Source organism: Phoxinus phoxinus (assembly GCF_949152265.1).
Source record: "Phoxinus phoxinus genome assembly, chromosome: 15".
NCBI lineage: Eukaryota > Metazoa > Chordata > Actinopteri > Cypriniformes > Leuciscidae > Phoxinus > Phoxinus phoxinus.
Genome location: NC_136890.1, coordinates 8,976,165 through 8,996,385, shown reverse-complemented (window position 1 = coordinate 8,996,385; position 20,221 = coordinate 8,976,165). Strand labels below are relative to the sequence as shown.

General features: G+C 35.2%; 1 protein-coding gene across 1 annotated transcript in view; it reads right to left on the bottom strand.

Moving 5' to 3' along the window:
- Window positions 1–453: 453 nt before the first annotated feature.
- The window catches only part of mtor (mechanistic target of rapamycin kinase), a 174,465-nt gene continuing 154,697 nt past the window's right edge, over window positions 454–20,221 (bottom strand). The window contains exons 48-58 of the mRNA XM_079637383.1: window positions 15,638–15,785; window positions 14,980–15,102; window positions 13,562–13,644; window positions 13,385–13,457; window positions 13,225–13,299; window positions 10,764–10,899; window positions 8,178–8,243; window positions 7,709–7,789; window positions 1,290–1,370; window positions 1,019–1,124; window positions 454–850 (exon numbers count right to left, since the gene is read on the bottom strand). Coding sequence (XP_079493509.1) covers window positions 835–850; window positions 1,019–1,124; window positions 1,290–1,370; window positions 7,709–7,789; window positions 8,178–8,243; window positions 10,764–10,899; window positions 13,225–13,299; window positions 13,385–13,457; window positions 13,562–13,644; window positions 14,980–15,102; window positions 15,638–15,785 — 988 coding nt within the window. The 3' untranslated portion in view covers window positions 454–834. The remainder of the gene's footprint in view (window positions 851–1,018; window positions 1,125–1,289; window positions 1,371–7,708; window positions 7,790–8,177; window positions 8,244–10,763; window positions 10,900–13,224; window positions 13,300–13,384; window positions 13,458–13,561; window positions 13,645–14,979; window positions 15,103–15,637; window positions 15,786–20,221) is intronic.

The following is a 20,221-nucleotide window of genomic DNA, read 5'->3' as shown; positions in this document are numbered from 1 at the left end:
GTCGACATGGTCTGAAGATGATCTGGTTCAGTTTTCCTGAAAATCAGAGCAACCGCCTAGGAGTTCGAAAAAAGTTTTTTTTTCAGAAAATTCTATACCGCGGACACATTTCCATGGTGGAAAAGGAATCAGTGGGAAAAATAATTTAGTTTCTAGCCCTTATGGTTCAAAAGTTATTAGCATATATAACATGAGTGCAACGTAGGTGGCACTAGAGGGATTGAGTTAGAGATTCATGTAAGAGACACTGGTGACAGTCCAGAGTCCAGACTCTATCAGTGTGCCAAATAACTTGAGGGATCAAACGGTTCTATGGGGTGCCATAGACTTCCAGAGTGGAATAATAATAATAATATGAAAAAACATTTTGTTAATATCAAGCGTATCCTAACATGACCATTGCTACTGGAACACTGACATATACATTGCTAATGGAGGAAACACTGAGTAATATAAGATTGTATTGTCATCATTTAATATTCGGGTCGTCATTTACACATTTTTATTGTAAAGAACATTTAACTGTCATGAAGATAAAATTGGTTTCATTTTCTATATGAAAAAGTCTCTTAATTTTCTTAAATTCTTTATTTTTTGGTGATATTGTCCCTGTACAACTTGTACAAATCATTTCAAATAAAATAAAAACACTGACAATGTGAAGTCATATTACACAATCTCCACCAAGATTAATTTTTCAGGGGTTTGCTTAGAAGAGTGACTGCTTAATTTTTTGCAAATCAATGTCAATTATCAAAGTCTGTGCTTGCATCACTGTCCAAGGTGAATTTAACAGCAAAATAAAGAAATAGAAAGCAGTAGCAACATGAGGCTCTACCAAAAGGGGCACCTAAAGAGAATAAGAGAGAAAAAAAAGACTTAAGCAGAAGCACACAACAATCATATATCACAGGATAAAATAACACTTTCAGAACTATGTTGGGAAAAAAAATCCATACATTTAAATATCTGTTTTACACTCCTTACAATCTCTTAAGCAAGACAATAAAACACATACCATCCAATGTAACACTGGCACAGGTTTTCATGCGAAGTAGCTTGTTTGATAAGCAGCTCCACTTGAGTAGGTACGTCCAGGGTCTCATCATGGGAAAAGTCTCGTCCTAGGAGTAAAAATCATCCACATGAATCCTTTAATATTTTTTTTACTAGCTATTGATGTTTGATAATGTACTGTATGTTAGTGCTTGAATCGTAAATTAAGTGACTTAGAAATGTGTGCTTAGTCTTCAGTGGTCTAAAAAAGAAAAAGCCAGAGTTTTGCTTACCAGTTAGCTTGTCCCGCACCCTGTTGATAATTTGGATGGCTTTCTTGTTCAAGGCTTCAGGTTGCACAAGGCCATCTCCAACTGAAGGAATAAAAAATGACGAAACAATGTCAATGACAATCACACGGCCTGAAATCTGATTCTTTGTATGAATCCAGTAATATGACATAGTAAGCAGATTCTTTCTTTTATTTTCTTTTAAGCGTAAACGCTTAATTGGCTTAATTGGCCGTGTTATTGGCTTGAGAAGCCAACATGCTGATCTACTATTTCAATTAAAAATTATGATTAGTTGTGCTAGCAGAACAAGCATTATCATAAACCGGTAAGTGTATCTCGTATTTTAGATAATTACACATGAAACAGGTGTGCATTATTATTTATTTAAACTACGGGGCTGTTAAATGCTTGAATCTGATTGGTTGACGAACGTTCTAAGGTGTGCAATTATTTCCAGGGTAACGCACCGCAAAATTAGAAAGCATAAACTCTTTCTCCCACTCTCCCCCCCCTCAAACACACACACATACAGTACGGACACGCACTCGCACAGTAACGTGTTGCAAGTGCTGTTTTGAAAATTTTATCAGTAAAATAGTTTAAAAGCTACATGACATTTCTCACTAGCGAGGTAATAACGCCGTTTCTTCGAGCAGATATTGGTCACCTGTCGTCAATTATTCCTTACATAATTGAATCCTATTTTCCATGCCATACAATAAAAATGATAGGAATTTCTCTGCATGGAAGCATTAGTGGCTTAGTTGTCTAATACATAGATTAGTATATTTTGTCAATATGATGACCACATTATTTAATATTTCTTACAAATACATATATATGAAATGTTTAAAATTCATATAAAAAAGGTAATACGCCGATGTATTTGAATAGATCATGCACATACTTTGTTATTTATTATCTGGGATCTAATAGGATTAATAGGGATCTAATAAATAATATAAAAAACAAGGGATCTTAAATGAAAGAACAAATTAATAAAATGTTGTCATGTTTGAAATTAAACGAAAGACTAATTGGTAACAGTTTACAATAGTTAATGTATTTACTAACATGAACTAACAATGAGCAATACATTTGTTACTGTATTTGTTAATCTTTGTTACCGTTAGTTAATAGAAATACAGATGTTCATTGTTAGTTCATGTTAGTTCACAGTGCATGAACTATTGTGTACAAGATTTTAATAAAGTATTAGTAAATGTTGAAATTAACATTAACAAAGATTAATAAATGCTGTATACGTGCAATTCATTATTAGTTCATGTTAACTAATGTAGTTAACTAATGTTAACTAACGCACCTTATTGTAAAGTGTTACCAACTAATTAATAAAACATGCTTGTAAGTTCATATCATGTTTCTGCGTATCATGTGCTGGGCTTCGTGAATTACAAAAAAAGTATAATAATTACTAAACTATTTAACTAGGGGTTCAAGCGCAAAGCACAGAAACCCTATTGTAACTAAGGATTTATTATTTTATTGTTTTTATTCCGCCATTTTTTTTTTTTGCCATTTTGACCAAAAGCTACTTTTTCGAACTAGTCCTAGGTTTTTAGCACAATCGGAACCAAACCAGAGCAGAAATATGCTCTGGAGTCTAAATATCTATAATTATCAATAAACAAATTTCGATTCACGTGTGCAACAGGACGCCAAGATGTTTTAAGTGGGCGGGGCTACATTTACTAAAATGATTATAAAAATGGTACACACATGTAAGTGGTCTGAGGTCACAGCAAAAAATTAAATAAAAAATTGTAGAGTTTGGCCTCTTGGTGGCGCTATAACACATGACAATGGCTATAACCATGGGCCTAGAACCCAAAAGCATTGATGTCAATGAACTCGATGCTTAAACCCCGATAAATGCTGCTCACAGCTATATTTATTTTAATGATTGTTGTTCCAACCCAATAAGACTTTCATTCATCTTTAAAAAACATTTATCGATATTTATATATATTTTTTAATTTAATTTATTTATTTAATTTGACCAAGATTTAAACCTTTTCACACTGGTGATTTAACCCCCTACCTTTCGACAATAAATTCACTTGAGAAAGTGAGTTTATAATAAATAATATTAACTTAAAAGGTGAAACTAATATATTTTATAGACTCATTACATCCTAAGTGAGATATTTCAAGCCTTTATTTGTTATAATTTTGATGATTATTGCTAACAGCTTATGAAAACCCCAAATTCAAAATTAGAATATTGTGAAAAGGTTTTCATAGCTGTATGTTCATAGCCATAATCATCAAAATTATAATAAATAAAGGCTTGAAATATCTCACTTTGCATGTAATTTTAGTTTCACCTTTTAAGTTGAATTACTGAAATAAATAAACTTTTGCACGATTTTTCGAGTTTCATCTGTATACAATTAATTGAAATATTTGTATTACAAGTATAGTACATTTTATTACTCTTGAGTTTGCCATGAATTACTTGATGCTGGTATGGTGTTAATAAATAAATAGATAAAATAACATTAGCATGTTATCTCATACCTATTTGAATATATAATAAACGATCATTATTAATTAATGATCCGTAAGCATTATAATATTTATATAATGTTTGTTAACTCAAGCTTCCCTCGCGGGTCAAAAAGACCCAAGCCCAAAATCATACTTAATTTTTTTTTTGTCCAGAAAGCTTATTTTATTTCATTTTGATAATATTTGTTCTATCTGTTTTTATTTTATTTACCTTTGAATTACTAAATTTGATCAATAAATAATTATTTATATTTATAAATAGGCACATTCCTCACATTCCTTCAACTTAAGTAATTTCTACAAAATAACTCACAATTTCATGCATGAACCCATATGTAACAATATAGCTGCAAGCAGCCATTACGGGGCCAAGCGCAAGCAAGACGACAAGACATGCCAAAGTGGCTGGGAGTGTGAGACCAACTGCAGCAAGGATCAATTGAAGACATTTAAAGATGAATTTTGGCAAAATGGTTGAAAAATCACATACAATAACTAAAAATATGATTATCACCTTCGACCAATAGGTGGCGCAGTTACGAAACTGATGTGATGTGGTCAGAGTGAAGTGACAATGACACATACAAAGTTTGGTGTCAATATGTCGAGGCATTGCATATATAAAGCCTGAATAGTCATTTTGGCATCATGCCTCAATTTTGCCACTGCGGTATACAAAAACGGTTTCGTCTATCGACACGAAATCCATAACTTTTACTCGGCACCGTCTGGAGATGACACGATCCGATTTTGGTGAAAATCGGACGTTCGGTCTAGGAGGAGTTCGAAAAAGTAGGTTTTAAAAGAAAATAAAGATGGCGGACAGGAAGTTTGACTGACTACACCAAAATTGGTATCTATGTTTTCAGCATAACCCAAGGAATCTATTGAGATCAGTGTCATTACTATTGGCAAATTTATTCAAAAGTTATTAGCATTTTTGGAAATTTCATTATAACTTTTGACCAAAAGGTGGCGCTGTCTCATAATCTTTTGAGTACCTTTAGGGCGTTGTACTGATGACCCATACTGAGTTTCGTAACGATACGTTCATGCATTCATAAAATACAGCATTTTAGCACATAATTCAAAATGGCCGACAGCCAAAATGGCCGATATGGACAAATTGGATATCAGTCAACTCAAAATGACGCCCTGAATCTATCGAGACCACTTTTATGATTTTTGGACAAACCGTTCAGAAGTTATAAGCAAAAATAGCCTTTTTTCATATCTCCGGACCAGTAGGTGGCGCTGCGCCGAAACGGAGCATGTAGCCTCAGGTCACGCTTGTGATGACATGTAGGAAGTTTGGTTTGAATACGATTAAGCGTTGCGGAGATACAGCCTTACGTCTGTTTTCGCAAGCGCTACGTAAAATTTGTTTGTGGGTTTTTTCGAAAATTGCTAAGCGAATCAACTTGAATTCCATAACTTTTTGTCGGCATGGTCTGTAGATGATCTGATTCAATTTTCATGGAAATTGGAGCAACGGCCTAGGAGGAGTTCGAAAAAGTAGCTTTTTCGGAAAATTCAAAATGGCGGATAACTTTTCATGGCGCAAAATGACGTCATTGGGTGCAATCGAATCGTCACGAGGTCAGGAATCAGAGGAAAAAAGAATTTTGTTTCTAGCCCTTGTGGTTCAAAAGTTATTAGAATAAACATGAGTGAAACTTTGGACAGTTGGTGGCGCTAGAGGGAATGACTTAGACACACCAAAATTGGTGTATTTAATGTTGGGACTGTCCTCTATCCGAATGTCAAACCATTACAACTTTCCCGCGATCGGTTCTATGGGCTGCCATAGACTCCCAGAGCGGAAGAAGAAGAAGAATTATTTTTGGTACGGGAACAGATACAATAGGTGCCCGCACCTTCAGTGCTTGGCCCCTAATGATATTTCATGACTCTAGCCACTAGATGGCATTATAGCTTGGATAATTAGCTGTTCCGCTGGGTCCTAAAGTCAGTTTTTCTCAGTATGCATTCAGATACACATGTAAACATTATAAAATAATTCTTTGGTAAAGTTTTAGCATTTTTAGTTTGAATTTTGAGCATTTATAGGGTTTTCTATGTGTACTGAAGCATTCCTCGCATTCCATTCATTCTATGGGGGTCAAATTGACCCGCGAGGGAAGGATTTGTTACTATTTTAGATTTCGACCAAAAAACTCCTCAAATCCATTCATTTCTTTTGTGTGTATTTGTGGTTCAAGTGTGACAAAAGTCCTGGGGTCTTGGACCCCTCCGATGAACACTCAATTGAATTTTTTTCTTCAAAAAAAGATTCCGGGTCAAAATGCCCAGAGGGAAGGATGAGGGTTAATCATTGTAAATAGTAATCACCTGTCAAAATAATTTGTAGATTTCTAAAAAGTGCATGATCATACGAATTGAAAGTTTAATGACATTTGTAAGCATTTCAAGTTACATTAAATAATGATCTTTTAATCAAAATTGATTTTGATTGATTGGTTTAATAAGTTCCTTAATTAACATTAACAAGCACATTATCTCATATTTCTAGCTATGTGGAAATATATAAACTAATAATCTGTTAAGCATTTGTGTCAATGATTTATTCTTGAAAGTTATTATAAAGTGTTACCTGATGGGTGTACAAATGCTGAAGCGTGTCATGACAACCAGATACATTGCACGCCATTTTCCTATTAAGGCCCAGATTTAAAATACCTGACCAACAGTTTGCAAACATTCCTATGCTGCCTTTGCTGTTAGAAGTGGTGGTTAGATGAATATGTAAATATGTGCTACGCTTACCCAACAAACACAAGAATGAGAAAAGTGTAGTTGAGAAAGCATCTGATAGGGATCTGATAGATCCATATAAATGGCACGAGAAATAACATTCGTTGTATAGATACTGTACGCACTTTCATGAGATCGGGCAGAAATGTTCAACAAAGTTCATTCACCCCAATTTACATAGCCTACAGTACGTGTAATTTATCAAATACAGTTAGCGATATGAACATAACTGTTTAAAACAATATTATTTTGGCTTCCCAACACAGGTTTTGTTCAAAAGTCTCTGCAGCTTTGATGGTTTTAGCGCCTCATTTGACAACATTTCTCCACATTCAACACACTGCGCCTTCGGCTTAAGGGGGTCGCACACCGGACGAGAAGCGGAGCGGCACGTCTTTAAAATTCGAACACATGATTTTCTTAGTGTACACACACCGGCGGCTCCTGTCCGCAGTGCCAGCTACGGTTCAGGACGCTGTTCAAAATTCTGTCGCGCCACAAAGCGCCATTTACATAGTTTTATATAAAATTTACGCTGTGCTCTGCTTCTCGTCCATGTGCCCATTTAGTCTCAGTACCTGCCCTTATAAAACCAAATTTAATGTATTTAACGTCACCACACACTTTGAAGCTTTTCCTTGCACAGGTCTGTCTCCCACATCTGCTTTTCTTTTCAGAAAATGTCCGTATCCATAATCCATATTACAGTAATGTTACTGCATCTGATCGAACAAACGTTCAATCTGACGTGATTGGTGTTGCGATATTTAAACATAAATTAGCTTTTAGATAATGCATCTTGACTTGACTTGAGTGTTTTTGATCATATAAATTCCTAAGAACAATTAGATAATTATCTAATTGTTCTTAGGAATTTATATGATCAATTTTTATTTATTTACAAATCTTGTTATTTTCTAATTGTAAATAAAAAAATAATTAATTTAGGGGTAGTCTACCACTGCCTACATCTGGCCCACCAGATGGCGCTCCGAGGCCCACTGGTTGAGAATCACTGCTTTAGATCATAATCATGACTTCTGAGTTTGTAAATTGGGACTAGCAAGGAGGACATAACTTTAAGGAGTGAGGTTAAGTCTTCAAGGACTTACTGAAGGAGTGAATTGACTCAGGCACTGTAGTTCCTGGCTTTTTGTGGGTTGTTTCTCCCAGGTCAATACCCTCCATGGCTTCTACATGAAACATACCAAAAACATACCACAAAATTAAATCTATTACCATGAACATGCATTAGTTTTGATGGAAATTCTGGATGAGTACATCAGATGCCATATCATAACGTCACTTAAGTCTCTACTGCTTGGGAGTTTTTTGTAAATAAAAGCATTGTATACGGGAAAGCTCTGGCCGTGTGAACAAAATCATGCAATGCTAGAACAGTTGCCGGAACAACTTCTCAGTACATATTCTGTAATTTTTGTGTGAACAAGACTTTAGCTTGAGGTAATTTATATACTACTGTGCTTCTAAAAGTTGAAAAAAAAGAGACTGGCTTATTTCATAGGGGAGTTTAACCTATTATGGTATTGGAAATTAGAATGGGTTAAAGTCAAGACTCACCAACAGACTGTCCTGCCGTATAGGAGTCAGTTCTGGTTCTGGAGCGCTTGTTTCCTTTAGTGTTTGCTGTAGGAGAGAACAGAAACATCCAGTTCTTAACATTCACAAACATCTGAGGATTGACTGTCAACCTAACATCAATATTTTAGGTTAAAAGAAAGAAAGAAAAAAAAAGAATGGTGTAAGAAAAAGTATTTTTTTAGTTGTTGTGGCTAGTTCCCAAGGGACCAGTTTTTGGCTGGTTTGTTTTAGTAGTTAGACTATTCCTGCTGGAAGATGATACAGTACAGTAAACCTATTTTACAGTGCTTGTTATTCATGTTACATGTACTATAGTAATACAAATAAATTAGGCATAATAAGCAACTAAGTAAAACAAACCCTAACCATATAGACATACATATTGTTAATTATTATTATTCAGCACTTCTTTGTGTTGAATTCTAACCTTAACCCTAACTTGTAACAATGACACATTAAAATAGAGTATTTATCCATCTATTCTTCAAACACTTGTTTAATTACTGATAAGCATGGCATCTACTGTGATAAAATGAAATAGGTTGTTTGCAAAACAAACAAACAAACACACTGTTTGTAGCTCAGCCTAGACACGAAGGCGTCACACACAGACACATACATTCATAACTACAGATAATTTATTCTCCAATTCACTTATGCTGCTGTATGAGGTAAAAGTAGTGACTAATTAATAATTTCCTTTGAGCTTTTTTGACCCGTTTTACTTAAAGGTTGGGTAGGTAAGAATTGTCTAAAGAACTTTTTTTCAACAACAACACAAGTTACAATATTTTGGGCAACATGGTGGCTCAGTGGGTAGCACTTTTGCCTAACACCAAAATGGTGCCAGTTTCAAGTCCTGGCAGAGCCAGGAGATGTAGCTCAGCCTAGACACGAAGGCGTCACACACAGACACATACATTCATAACTACAGATAATTTATTCTCCAATTCACTTATGCCGCTGTATGAGGCTTGAGTTTATCAGAGTCAAGAGAGGGTCAACACCGCTGCTCATTTCCCATGCTTTCACATCACGCTAACCGTGACATTTAAAATCATTTTCAGCTCAAAACAACAGCGAGTCGAGTGTGTGAAAAAAAACTTCTGATTGCGATCAGATGTGGATTCTTGATCACCGTATGCACATAACATAAGAACACTTCTCTTTATACTTCTCAAATGAGACTTAATTGATTGACATTCACAGGAGTTGCAGAAAAAAAGAAAGAGATGAAAGAATGAGTATTAAGAGAGTGAGATGATGAAATCCCATTTTAGTTTTTAGCAATATATGCACATATAAGAAATTACCTGAATGAACCATCAATCATTGATTTAACCCATCTATTGTTTCTTAGGCAGGGTTATACAATTTTATATCAGAAAATGTAATGTTTTTAAACTGCTGATAGTTTGGATATCAATATCCACTGCAGAGCTGATAGTGATGGTTACAGCACGTTCAAGTGAACGCAGGACGAGTCATTTGCGTGGTCGTAAAAGTAGTGACTTTAATTAATAATTTCCTTTGAGCTTTTTTGACCCGTTTTACTTAAAGGTTGGGTAGGTAAGAATTGTCTAAAGAACTTTTTTTCAAATTGGCTTAAACTGTCTTTATATACCAATACATAATTAAAATGTAAGTACTTTGAAAAAGAGAGTATAAAAATTGAGTGACTATAGTGTATTTAATCTTCAAAAAACACTGCTCATTAATTCCATTAGATTCCATAAGCCTTTTCAAATTTTGGCTTTTGTAAATTTCAACATAAAAATATTCCACATATTTTTTTATAGGCTATTAAAATAAAGTCATTATGGACTAACACCCAACACTGGACAAACGTTTTTGTTGTTGTTGCCCTTACTCTCTGAAGGTCGCTGTGTAATTCACACCCAAAGACACATTAGAGGATTACTTAAAATAATCCTATGAATGCACTTAAAAATGCAGAATCAAATCGCAAACCTATGAATCGTGATTCGCTGTCAAAGATTTACAGCCTAATCAAAAGCTTTTAGCATTTTTTAAAATTTCATCATAAAATGAACAGAATGTGGTGCTGTTCAGACACTTTTGTTGTACCTTCAAGGCATGGTGCTGATGACTTAAACCAAGTTTTGTAACAATATGCTAATGCACTCGTAAAATATATAATTTTATGACATTTTTTTTTTTTTATGACATATTAGCATATTAAAATTCAAAATGGCTGATGGCCAAATAATACTAATATGGGAAAATTAACCAGGTGGCACTGTGCCAAAACGTTGCAAGTAGCCTCAGTTCATGCAGTTCTGATTCTTCCCTCAACTACTAAAAACTGCTCAGTCACATTATCCACCGCCATAGTCTCAGCTACCCTGTTATGATGAATGTTCAGTTTGGCTCAATTTGAAACCTTGAAAAATGCTGTTTAAACACGTTTTAGATGTAGTATAGCAAGTCACACAGCAGGCCAACTTCCCTTTAGTATATGAGCAGAGATGTTTACGACTCAACAGTAGGATTGTGTGGCTCTGGTATGTTTAAGTCTTGTGAATAAGGAAAAGTTGTGCTTACTATCCATAAGCCTCCAGTTGAGTAATGGGTCATAGACAAAGGCCTCCAGAACAGCCATGACACTGTCCCTGTGTTCACGCAGTACCTCCATCACCGTGTGACATGTAATACGGTAGTTACCATCCAGTCCAGTCACCTAAGAGGAAACATGATCTGTTATTCAGCCAGAAAGATAGGGAATGTCAATCATGCAAAATGGACAATGCAGGGATTATTTTAAGTGGATATCTGAGGCTTAGCATAGACATCTGTGGATGTTTCTAAGGCCATGGGCCCTATCATACACCTGGTGCAATGCAGAATCAGGCGCGTCGCAAGTGTCTTTTGCTAGTTTCAGCCCGACGCAGTTATCATTTTCACATCCTGCGCCACGTTGTTTAAATAGCAAATGCATTTTTAGCCAAAATGTACGCCCATGGTCTGAAAAAGAGGTGTGTTCAGGCGCATTGTTGGAGCGTTACTATTTTGAGGCAACTGATTTTTTTTGTTATTTAAAGAGCGCGTTCGTAATGTGCGCCTACAGGCGGGTCCATAACGCGCGTACACTCTGCCACACAGCCTCTGTCCCACATGGTGTTCCCCAGGGTTATGTTCTAGGGCCTTTACTCTTCATCATCTACATCCTCCCATTAGGTAACATCATCTATCATCATGGCTCAATCATCAACGCAATGCTCCTTTCCCCACAAATTCCATATCAGCTTGTATTGATGATATAAATGATTGGATGACCAGTAATTTTCTCAAACTCAACACTGATAAAACAGATCTACAATGACAATGTTAATATTGCGGGAGTTTTCGTTCAACCTTCCACCACTGTCAAAAAACTTGGTATAATCTTTGATTCCTCTCTTTCTTTCCTTCCACACATCTCCGTGCTAACTAAGTCTGCCTTCTTTCACCTTCTTAATATCGCGTGCTTATGTACATTTCTGAATATCAGCGATACTGAGACCCTAGTTCAGGCTTTCATCACTTCATGGCTTAACTACTGCAATTCTCTTTTCTATGACTTACCCAATTCATCAATATATAAGATCCAATATATTCAGAACTCCGCAGCTAGGATCCTCACATACACAAAGAAATCTTCCCACATTACTCCGATTTTACGCAGACTTCACTGGCTACCCGCTCGCTTTTAAGATACTCCTTATATCTCTCTATATCTCATCCATACCTACTCCCCAGTTCCCCACTTAGATCTTCCGATACCAGTTTGTTGACGATCCGTAGGCACAAACTATCATCGTTTGGTGGAAGGGCTTTTTGTACCGCTGCCTCAACTCTTTGGAATTCTATTCCCTAACACATCTGTGACCTTTCATCATTACACGATTTCAAAACCAACCTTAAAACATATATTTTTGCTACTTGCTTTCCTGACCCCTGACTCTATGATCTGATCTTTTTATGTATCTGTGCCTAGATCTATTCTGCTATTCATCTCAGTTTATTTGTATCGTTTCTATGTCATGTCTATTTGTACTTTATTGTAAAGCGACCTTGAGTTTTCTGAAAGTCGCTTTATAAAATAAACGTACTATTATTATTATAATAAATAAAAGGATTACAATGTAATAATGAGTATTAAGAGAATAGGGACAACCCTTTTAGACCAAGCGCTGGGCATGCCTACCATTTTTCCCGTCATTAAACTGGATTCGGATACGTCCTAAGTGCGCTTGCGCCGTGCGCTTTAGACTATGCGCTTAGATCATTAAAATAGGGCCCCATCTTTTGATAAAATACTAGAATATCTGTGTTTTATGTACCACTGTATAATGACAACTGCTGAATCTCCAAAATCATGGTAAATTAAATTGTATTTTGCCTTAGTTGTGAATATGTGTTTGCAGTCTAAATGAAATGTACCACAAATTAATGAAAATAATTGGTTGGTTTTCTATTGGTTGTCCTCGCAGGCTGCAAGCAAAAACAAACAAAGTGTAGTCTTCTCCCCACTCATTAAAGTCAATAGTTATATTTGGTGTGATTGCTGTCGTAGAGAGGAGGAGAATTACTTTAGGGAATTTTAGCTTCAGGTGTGCCCTGCTTATATTTCATGTAAAATAATTATAACATATCTGCTGCTATAACTCTTCTATGATAAAATTTGTGCCATATGTTTTTTAATGCATAGTTTGGTGTGGAGTTTGGGTACCTCAGCTTGTAATCGAGGTGTAAAATTTCTATGCTCCCTCATTTGTAGCAATAACACTGACTTTAAATGAGTAATCGTAGAATCGCAGACATAGTGGTCTGGATATGCTGGTCTATGTACAAAGAATTTAAACCCTTCTGGTTAAAGAATAGAACAAAATTACAGTGCTGAATGAATTTTATAGTGATTTTTATAAAAATTAACAAGCATGAAAAATAGCTAGTAAAGACGAGGTGAAAAAGATTTTAGAGCTTTAACACTCCAAATACACTCACATAAAAATGACCATCTTACCTCCATGGCATTGGTCAACATCCGGGTTAATCTGAAAGGTATTTTCTCAGGGAATTTTTCTCTGGTCATTGCAACCTTAAAATATAAAACAACATTTCAGTTATGAACGAACAAAACTACTGTATGTTGCTTATTTGTTGTAGTTTATAAGAAAAACTACCTCAAAACAATCCCCAAAATCGATATGCAGTATCTTTCCACTGAGCCTATCCAACATTAGATTGGAAGGATGTCTGTGGTTGGAGGGAAAAAAGAGATTATTCATAATATAATAAATAATGAATAAACTACATTGATAAATGCTGATAAAATGCAATAATTTTTGTTCAGTTTGTACCTGTCCCCAAGCCCTAAGATATAACCAACCATGGACATGACAGCTAGTGAGCGGGTGTAGTTGGTCCTCCTGTCGAACCAAACCTGCATAAAGAGGAAGCTATGTAAACCCATTTTTCATTTTGTAAATTAAAATAATAAAATAATGCATAAATAATTGATAGTATCTTGTAGAAACAATGGTATCTACAATGGCATACATTTCACCACTAGAAGGAGGGAAAAAGAACACATATCCAAATTATCTCCAAGAGTAGCAAGATCAAAACAAGACATGAAAATAAACGAGGAAAATCTGCACACAGTTTAACTATTCCCTTTATTTGTGAAATAAAGCGTCTGTGTGGACATGGTATAAATAAATATATGAAATAGAGAGTGCAGTTTTTCATCTTTATTTGAAATAAAACAGCAACATTTCAGATTTTCTTGTTTATTTTCATAATTTTAACCACTGAATCTTTTGATGAAATGCCCAGGTCAAATTTCACACCGAAATCAAACAAAACTATATTTTGCAAATAGTAAGTAAATCCTAATGTTACATAAAACAAATCTCATTTTCACTTTTGTAATATTTTAAATACATTAAAATAATCCTAGCTGGACACAGTAAATTTTTTCACAATACTAATTTTCTGTATTTATGGTAATACAATTAAATGCTTAAAACTGGTACTCAAATAGGCTTCATGTTGTTTATGCACATATCACTTGCTTCATGGCTGAATGAATCATACATTCAAACATATCTGTTGAATTACTTACTGAGTGATTCACTTTAATGAAAGTGTTTTGCTTAGTTTCATATTTAAAATATTTTATTTTTAAATGTATTTTTTAAATGTAATATTTTAATGTTCAAAATATTATTTTTAAACCAATCTCATAGCATTATTTATGCAATTGTAAATGCTGCCTTAGATGCACTGCAGAAGTGGCACAGAAGCAGGAAAAGTGGATTTTGTTGATACTGATTTCATTTGATTCGTAACATCCTATAGTTCCTTATTTTTATTGATTAAATGCAAGAAGTTGACATAATACATGATGCATACATCTAATAAAAAATTGCCATTATAAAGGAAAAACTCTCCAGGAAATCGGTTTTAGGGTGTACACAAAATATGAAGAATATGAAAAGCTTTTGGGAGAAAGCTGTCCACAAACAGCACAAAAACACTCAGCAAAATCTCAGAAAATATTGATATTTAGTATTTTTTGTCAATATCGCACACCCCTAATTCCTGCCTTATTTAAATTGAAATGTGCTTATACATTCCTTCCCATCAGATGCTCAGTAATGTTAGAAAGAGTTTAATATGAAGTACCTGGAATGGACTCTGATAATATGACCACATGCCTAAGTACAACACAACAGTTTTTTGATGAGAAGGAGAGAAGATAATGAATGCGAACCTCTGAACTGGGACTCTTAAGCCAGAGCAGTTTGGCCAGGTCGTCTCCTGCTGTATTGTTCACGGCATGCTCAAACACCTCCACCTTCTCCATGAGAGTCAAGTGATCATAGTCAGGGGCCATCTAACATAAATGACACAGTTTTAGTTAACAACTTCATTGAATAAGTTATTTCGGAGATCAGTTTTACTTCTTCCTGCACTATCCGCATAATGCAACCCTTTTATTTAGTCCATTTTACAGAGTGGCATAGTGTCTAAAGCTCAAGGTTTGCAACCAGAAAGCATGTTGGCTCTAGCCAAGAGTTAGCACTTATGTCCTCTTTTAAAGAATGCAACTCCACATTACTTCACAGGGAATTGTCCCTTTAATAATTGCCCCCACAGTTTATTTTAGATAAAAGTGTGTACTTCATGACTTGCTTATTTTATTTCATGTCTCATTAGCCATGTTTCCAGCTAAGGATAAAAAAAAAGGTTTAGCGCTTCAAAATGCTTACCGATGTCGAACACAATATTTAACTTTAATATTTAACATACATTTTATATAGTTCAAATATCGCAACAAATTAGTTATTTTGTAAAGAAAAGGGTCTTTATCACAAATAAATGTGGTGTCACATCAGGAAGCTGTATTTGTCATGCTTAAGACGTGTTACCCTAAGCATAATGCGGTGTTCAATGTTGAGTAGAATCTTCTTCTTCTCTCGGTAGTCTCGAATCAGTGCATGCAGCGTGTCACAGTGAGGAACCCAGCCGATCAGACCAGAGTTGGTGGAAAGTGGGATCACAGCATAGCGCTGAATACTGTTAAAAGACACATTAAAGGAAACATGAGCATTTTATCATCATAACCTACCTATAGGGGTAGGTGATATTTTGTAGTTTTGAAAAAGCAATGCAAATAGACTATGCTTATGACTTGAGAGTATGAGCAAAGGTTTCAAGTAACAAAGTACAAATAGTTTGTTACCTTATTTAAGTAGAAATTTCGCCAAAGCAAATTTTTGTCCCGACAAAGCCTTATTTGATCGTGAGTGATGTAGAATAGAATGACTGCTGCACTTGACAGGGTGCATAAGAACGAGCAGAGAGAGACTCTCTCGGCCGCGTGCACTCTCACCGTCTTCAAACAACACGAGCGCTGTCTTGCCCTCTCTCCCTCACGCATATTAATCAAAATCAATTGATACGATGGTAAGCATTCTGAGATTTTTTCTCCTGAATTACAGCGGGGTGTGAATTATGCTAAAAAAAACCTGTTGCCTTATCTTCTCTGAAAAGCGTTCCGCACATTCAGCTGACAAACCACAATTTAAATTAATGAAAAAACCTATCCAGTGATGAAATGCTTTCTGTGTTGCCACAAATCTTGTGTGAACGTCCACTAATGACACGTCTGATTCGCGAACTAATGACTCCTTTGAACCGATTCACTTTAATGAATGGTTAAAACAACTGATCTGTCCAACACTGAACTCACACGAGACGTCTGAATCGGTGTATAACAAGTTGGTAACACTACAGTAATGTTCCGTTTATTAACTCTAGTTGACTACATTAGTTAACATTTATTATTAATAAACTGCACTTCTACAGCATTGCTAATGTTAATTTCAACATTTTAGGCTACTTATAGCCTACATTATTTAAATCAAAAGTTGTATTTGTTAACATAGTTGCACTGTGAAGTAACATGATGAACAAACAATGAACAGCTGTATTTTTATTAACTAAGATTAAACAAAGATTAATAAATACAGTAACAAATGTATTGCTCATGGTTAGTTCATGTTAGTTATTAGCCTAATACATTAACTAATGTTAACAAATCAAACCATATCATAAAGTGATACAAACAAATAATTTACTCAGAACACCTCTTAAGTGTGCTTAGCCCATTTTTGGGCCCATCAGTGGCTAGCAAGATTTAACCTTAATGAACAGTATTTTCAGGTTATTTATATGACAATGTGTAAAAAAATTACCTAAAACAATAATGTAGACTAGTTTAGACTGGAGTGAGATGAAAACAGAAAAAAGTTCAAAGCAAGTTGTTGTTAGCTAGCGGTTCATTTTATTCAATTATAGGCCTATATGGTAGAAAATACTTTATTTTGACTATACTTAGTCAAAATAAACGTTTTAATGCTACTTTTTTAAAATTCCACTTTTTGATATTGATATGATTATATACCAAAATAATTATCAGGTATAGCAAAGAAGGATTTTATCTTATAAAGCTATGAAATCCAGTGGTAAAATCAGAGCTTTAAAAAAAAAAAAAAAGAGACAGTGTCTGTCGGCAACCACCGAAGACCATTTTTGAACCAGGACAAACCCTGGACACCCTATTGGTTTGTAGCTACGCAATCCATCGCACCTGCACATGACACAAATCACGTCACACTCAAGGACATAGCCAGTGTTGGTGTTCCAATTAAGGTTATTGATAACATTAATCGTTAATCTTCCGCTCCATGAAACACGTTAATGCTGAGTAGTACACATATATGGTTCTTTAATGTATTTGCATTGTACTAAAATGCGTTCATTTTCAATGGGCATATATGCGGCTGAGACATGTAGCCTAGTGCATCCCAATGTTTTCAACATTAACATTTTAATATAACATTATAGTAATTATGGCATTTAGATTTTTTTTTTTTTTGGAGGAGGTGGGGTAGTGCACTATCGCGGCCTAAGCTTTTGTCCTCAATGGCATTTCTTTCCTTACAGTTTTGAAACCAGTACTTTTAAACTTTTACTTGAGTAAAAAGCTTGAGTTGATACTTCAACTTCTAAAGAAGACTTTTTAAACCCTAGTATCTATACTTCTACCTGAGTAATGAATATTAATACTTTTGACACATCTGAGTATGAGCATAGTATAGAGTCATCCACAAATATAAGCACCCTCGGTGCCCTTCATAGCCCTTTATTTTCATAAAGGGCTATGTAAATTTGCCTTTTTAGACAAAAAATCCAAGAACAAATAAATGTGAAATGTTTTTGCCCCTACATTTGTGCTACAATTATTGGCAGCCCTAGAAATTCTTATGAGTAAAAATCTGAAGTATGTTTTCATTAATAATGTACGTTTTTATGTTCTTGTAAATCAGTGGTTCCCAACCTTTTTTTGTCTGAGACTTTTCCCAAGAAAATATTTTAGGACCCCCCTTCACATTTAATGATATTATCGCTCTTGTAAGCTTGCAGCAAGGATGACAAAATATGTTGTTTTCAAACAAACGGTATGTTTACTATAACCAGATATGTTTATGCACAAACAATAGCCTATAATATAGAAAATACAATAACAAAAACATCAGTAGGCCCTTTGTAATTTAAAAACGTAAGCCTAGGAGTAGCCTTTAAATTGGCCCTATTTGAAATGCAATAACATTATTCACACTGGTGGGTAGGTAAAAAAAAGAAAGAATATAGGCTATTACTAAATGACTGCTGTCTGGGACTTCAATACTTGCATGTTATTTGTGAGGCTATATCAATGTGAGGCTTTATTTTTGGCGCTATAGCGAGCGATAATAAACTTGCGTATATTAACAGAATAATGCGTCTTTCGGAAGAACATTGAAGCCGGAACTACTTCTCTCTGTGTACATCTATGACGAGCAGTGATGCCGGTAACGCGTTACTTAGTAATGCGTTATTCTAATCTGACCACTTTTTTCAGTAACGAGTAATCTAACGCGTTACTGTTTCCAATCCAGTAATCAGATTAAAGTTACTTATCCAAGTCACTGTGCGTTACTATTTTTGCCATTTTCCTTAGTAAAAATTAGGGCTGTAATGCGATATGAAACCGAAATCGGTGTGAGAAGGGAGAATCACGAAACACCCCTTCCAACTCCCAGAGTTATCCTTCCCGTCCAGATCCAACGCTACCACATCTTTAAATTACTATTAGTATTATTTGAAGTCAACATTATAAAATACGTAGACCTACACCGCAACTAGTTGTGGATAAATTCTTTAAAATTGGGCAATTCCAGCGTTATGGACGTGACATTTGCAGGAATATTTTTTAAATATAATTTTTGATATATGTTATGTTTAGAACCAATTTATTTTTTATTTTTCATTTGAACTCAGTAACTAAACTTTGCATTCTCAGATTACCTCAAATGTGTATGAATAAACAGTATATGATGGTTTACTGGTGACTTAGTATTTTCATGCAATTTTGTTCACAAAACCAGAATGTCTTGCAAGGGGTTCAATCATTTTGATTGCAAGCATATATTTAAAAAAAAGATTTTGTGAAAAAAAAGAAAGATTTAGTGAATATTTGAAATAAAAGACCAAACCAACAAATCAACAGCAAACAAGTTTTGCTCATATTTTCCAAAGGTGCCAATATCTGAGGAGGTAATTCCAGCTCTGCTCAGTGGGTAGCACTGTTGCCTCACAACAAGAAGGTCCTCGATTTGAGTACCAGCTGAGCAAGAATTATATGGGCAGTTTTGCAGTTCCCTCCGTGTAAGCATGGGTTTCCTCCGGGTGCTCTCATTTCCTCCACAATACAAGTGGACTGAACATACAAACAGAGAGAGAGAGAGAGAGAGAGAGAGAGAGAGAGAGAGAGAGAGAGAGAGAGAGAGAGAGAGAGAGAGAGAGAGAGTTGTGTGTGTGTGTGTGTGTGTGTGTGTGTGTGTGTGTGTGTGTGTGTGTGTGTGTGTGTGTGTGTGTGTGACTGCATCCCAGTACTGGGGTTGCATGAGTTACACACCCAGTGCTGGGTTGCGTCGGGAAGGACATCTGGTGTACAACCTGTTCCAAATAAATATGTGGTCACTGTGGTGACCCTTAAAGGGAGCATCCAAAAGTGAGAGAAAGACTGTAATGCCTAATCTGATTTTGTAATCTGATTTAAAGCATTAAAACATTAACATTAGTAAATTCAGTTCAGTTCATTTGTGGGAATCTTTTTAAACTGGCCACTTCAAGGAATCAATGCAAAAGATGTCCTTGCGTGGGATTTTTTATTAAAATGTTTTAGTGAAAATATGCAGTTGCACTCACAAGTTTGAATACTTGTTGCAGAATCTGCAAGCTGTTTTGTCATTTAAAAAATAATAATGGGGTCATACTTTTTTATTTTATTTAGTACCACCATGAATAAGCCATTTCATATAAAATATGTTTACATATATTCCACAAGACCAAATAATAGCTGAAGTTACACAAACTACCCAGTTCAAAAATTTACATTGCCTTGG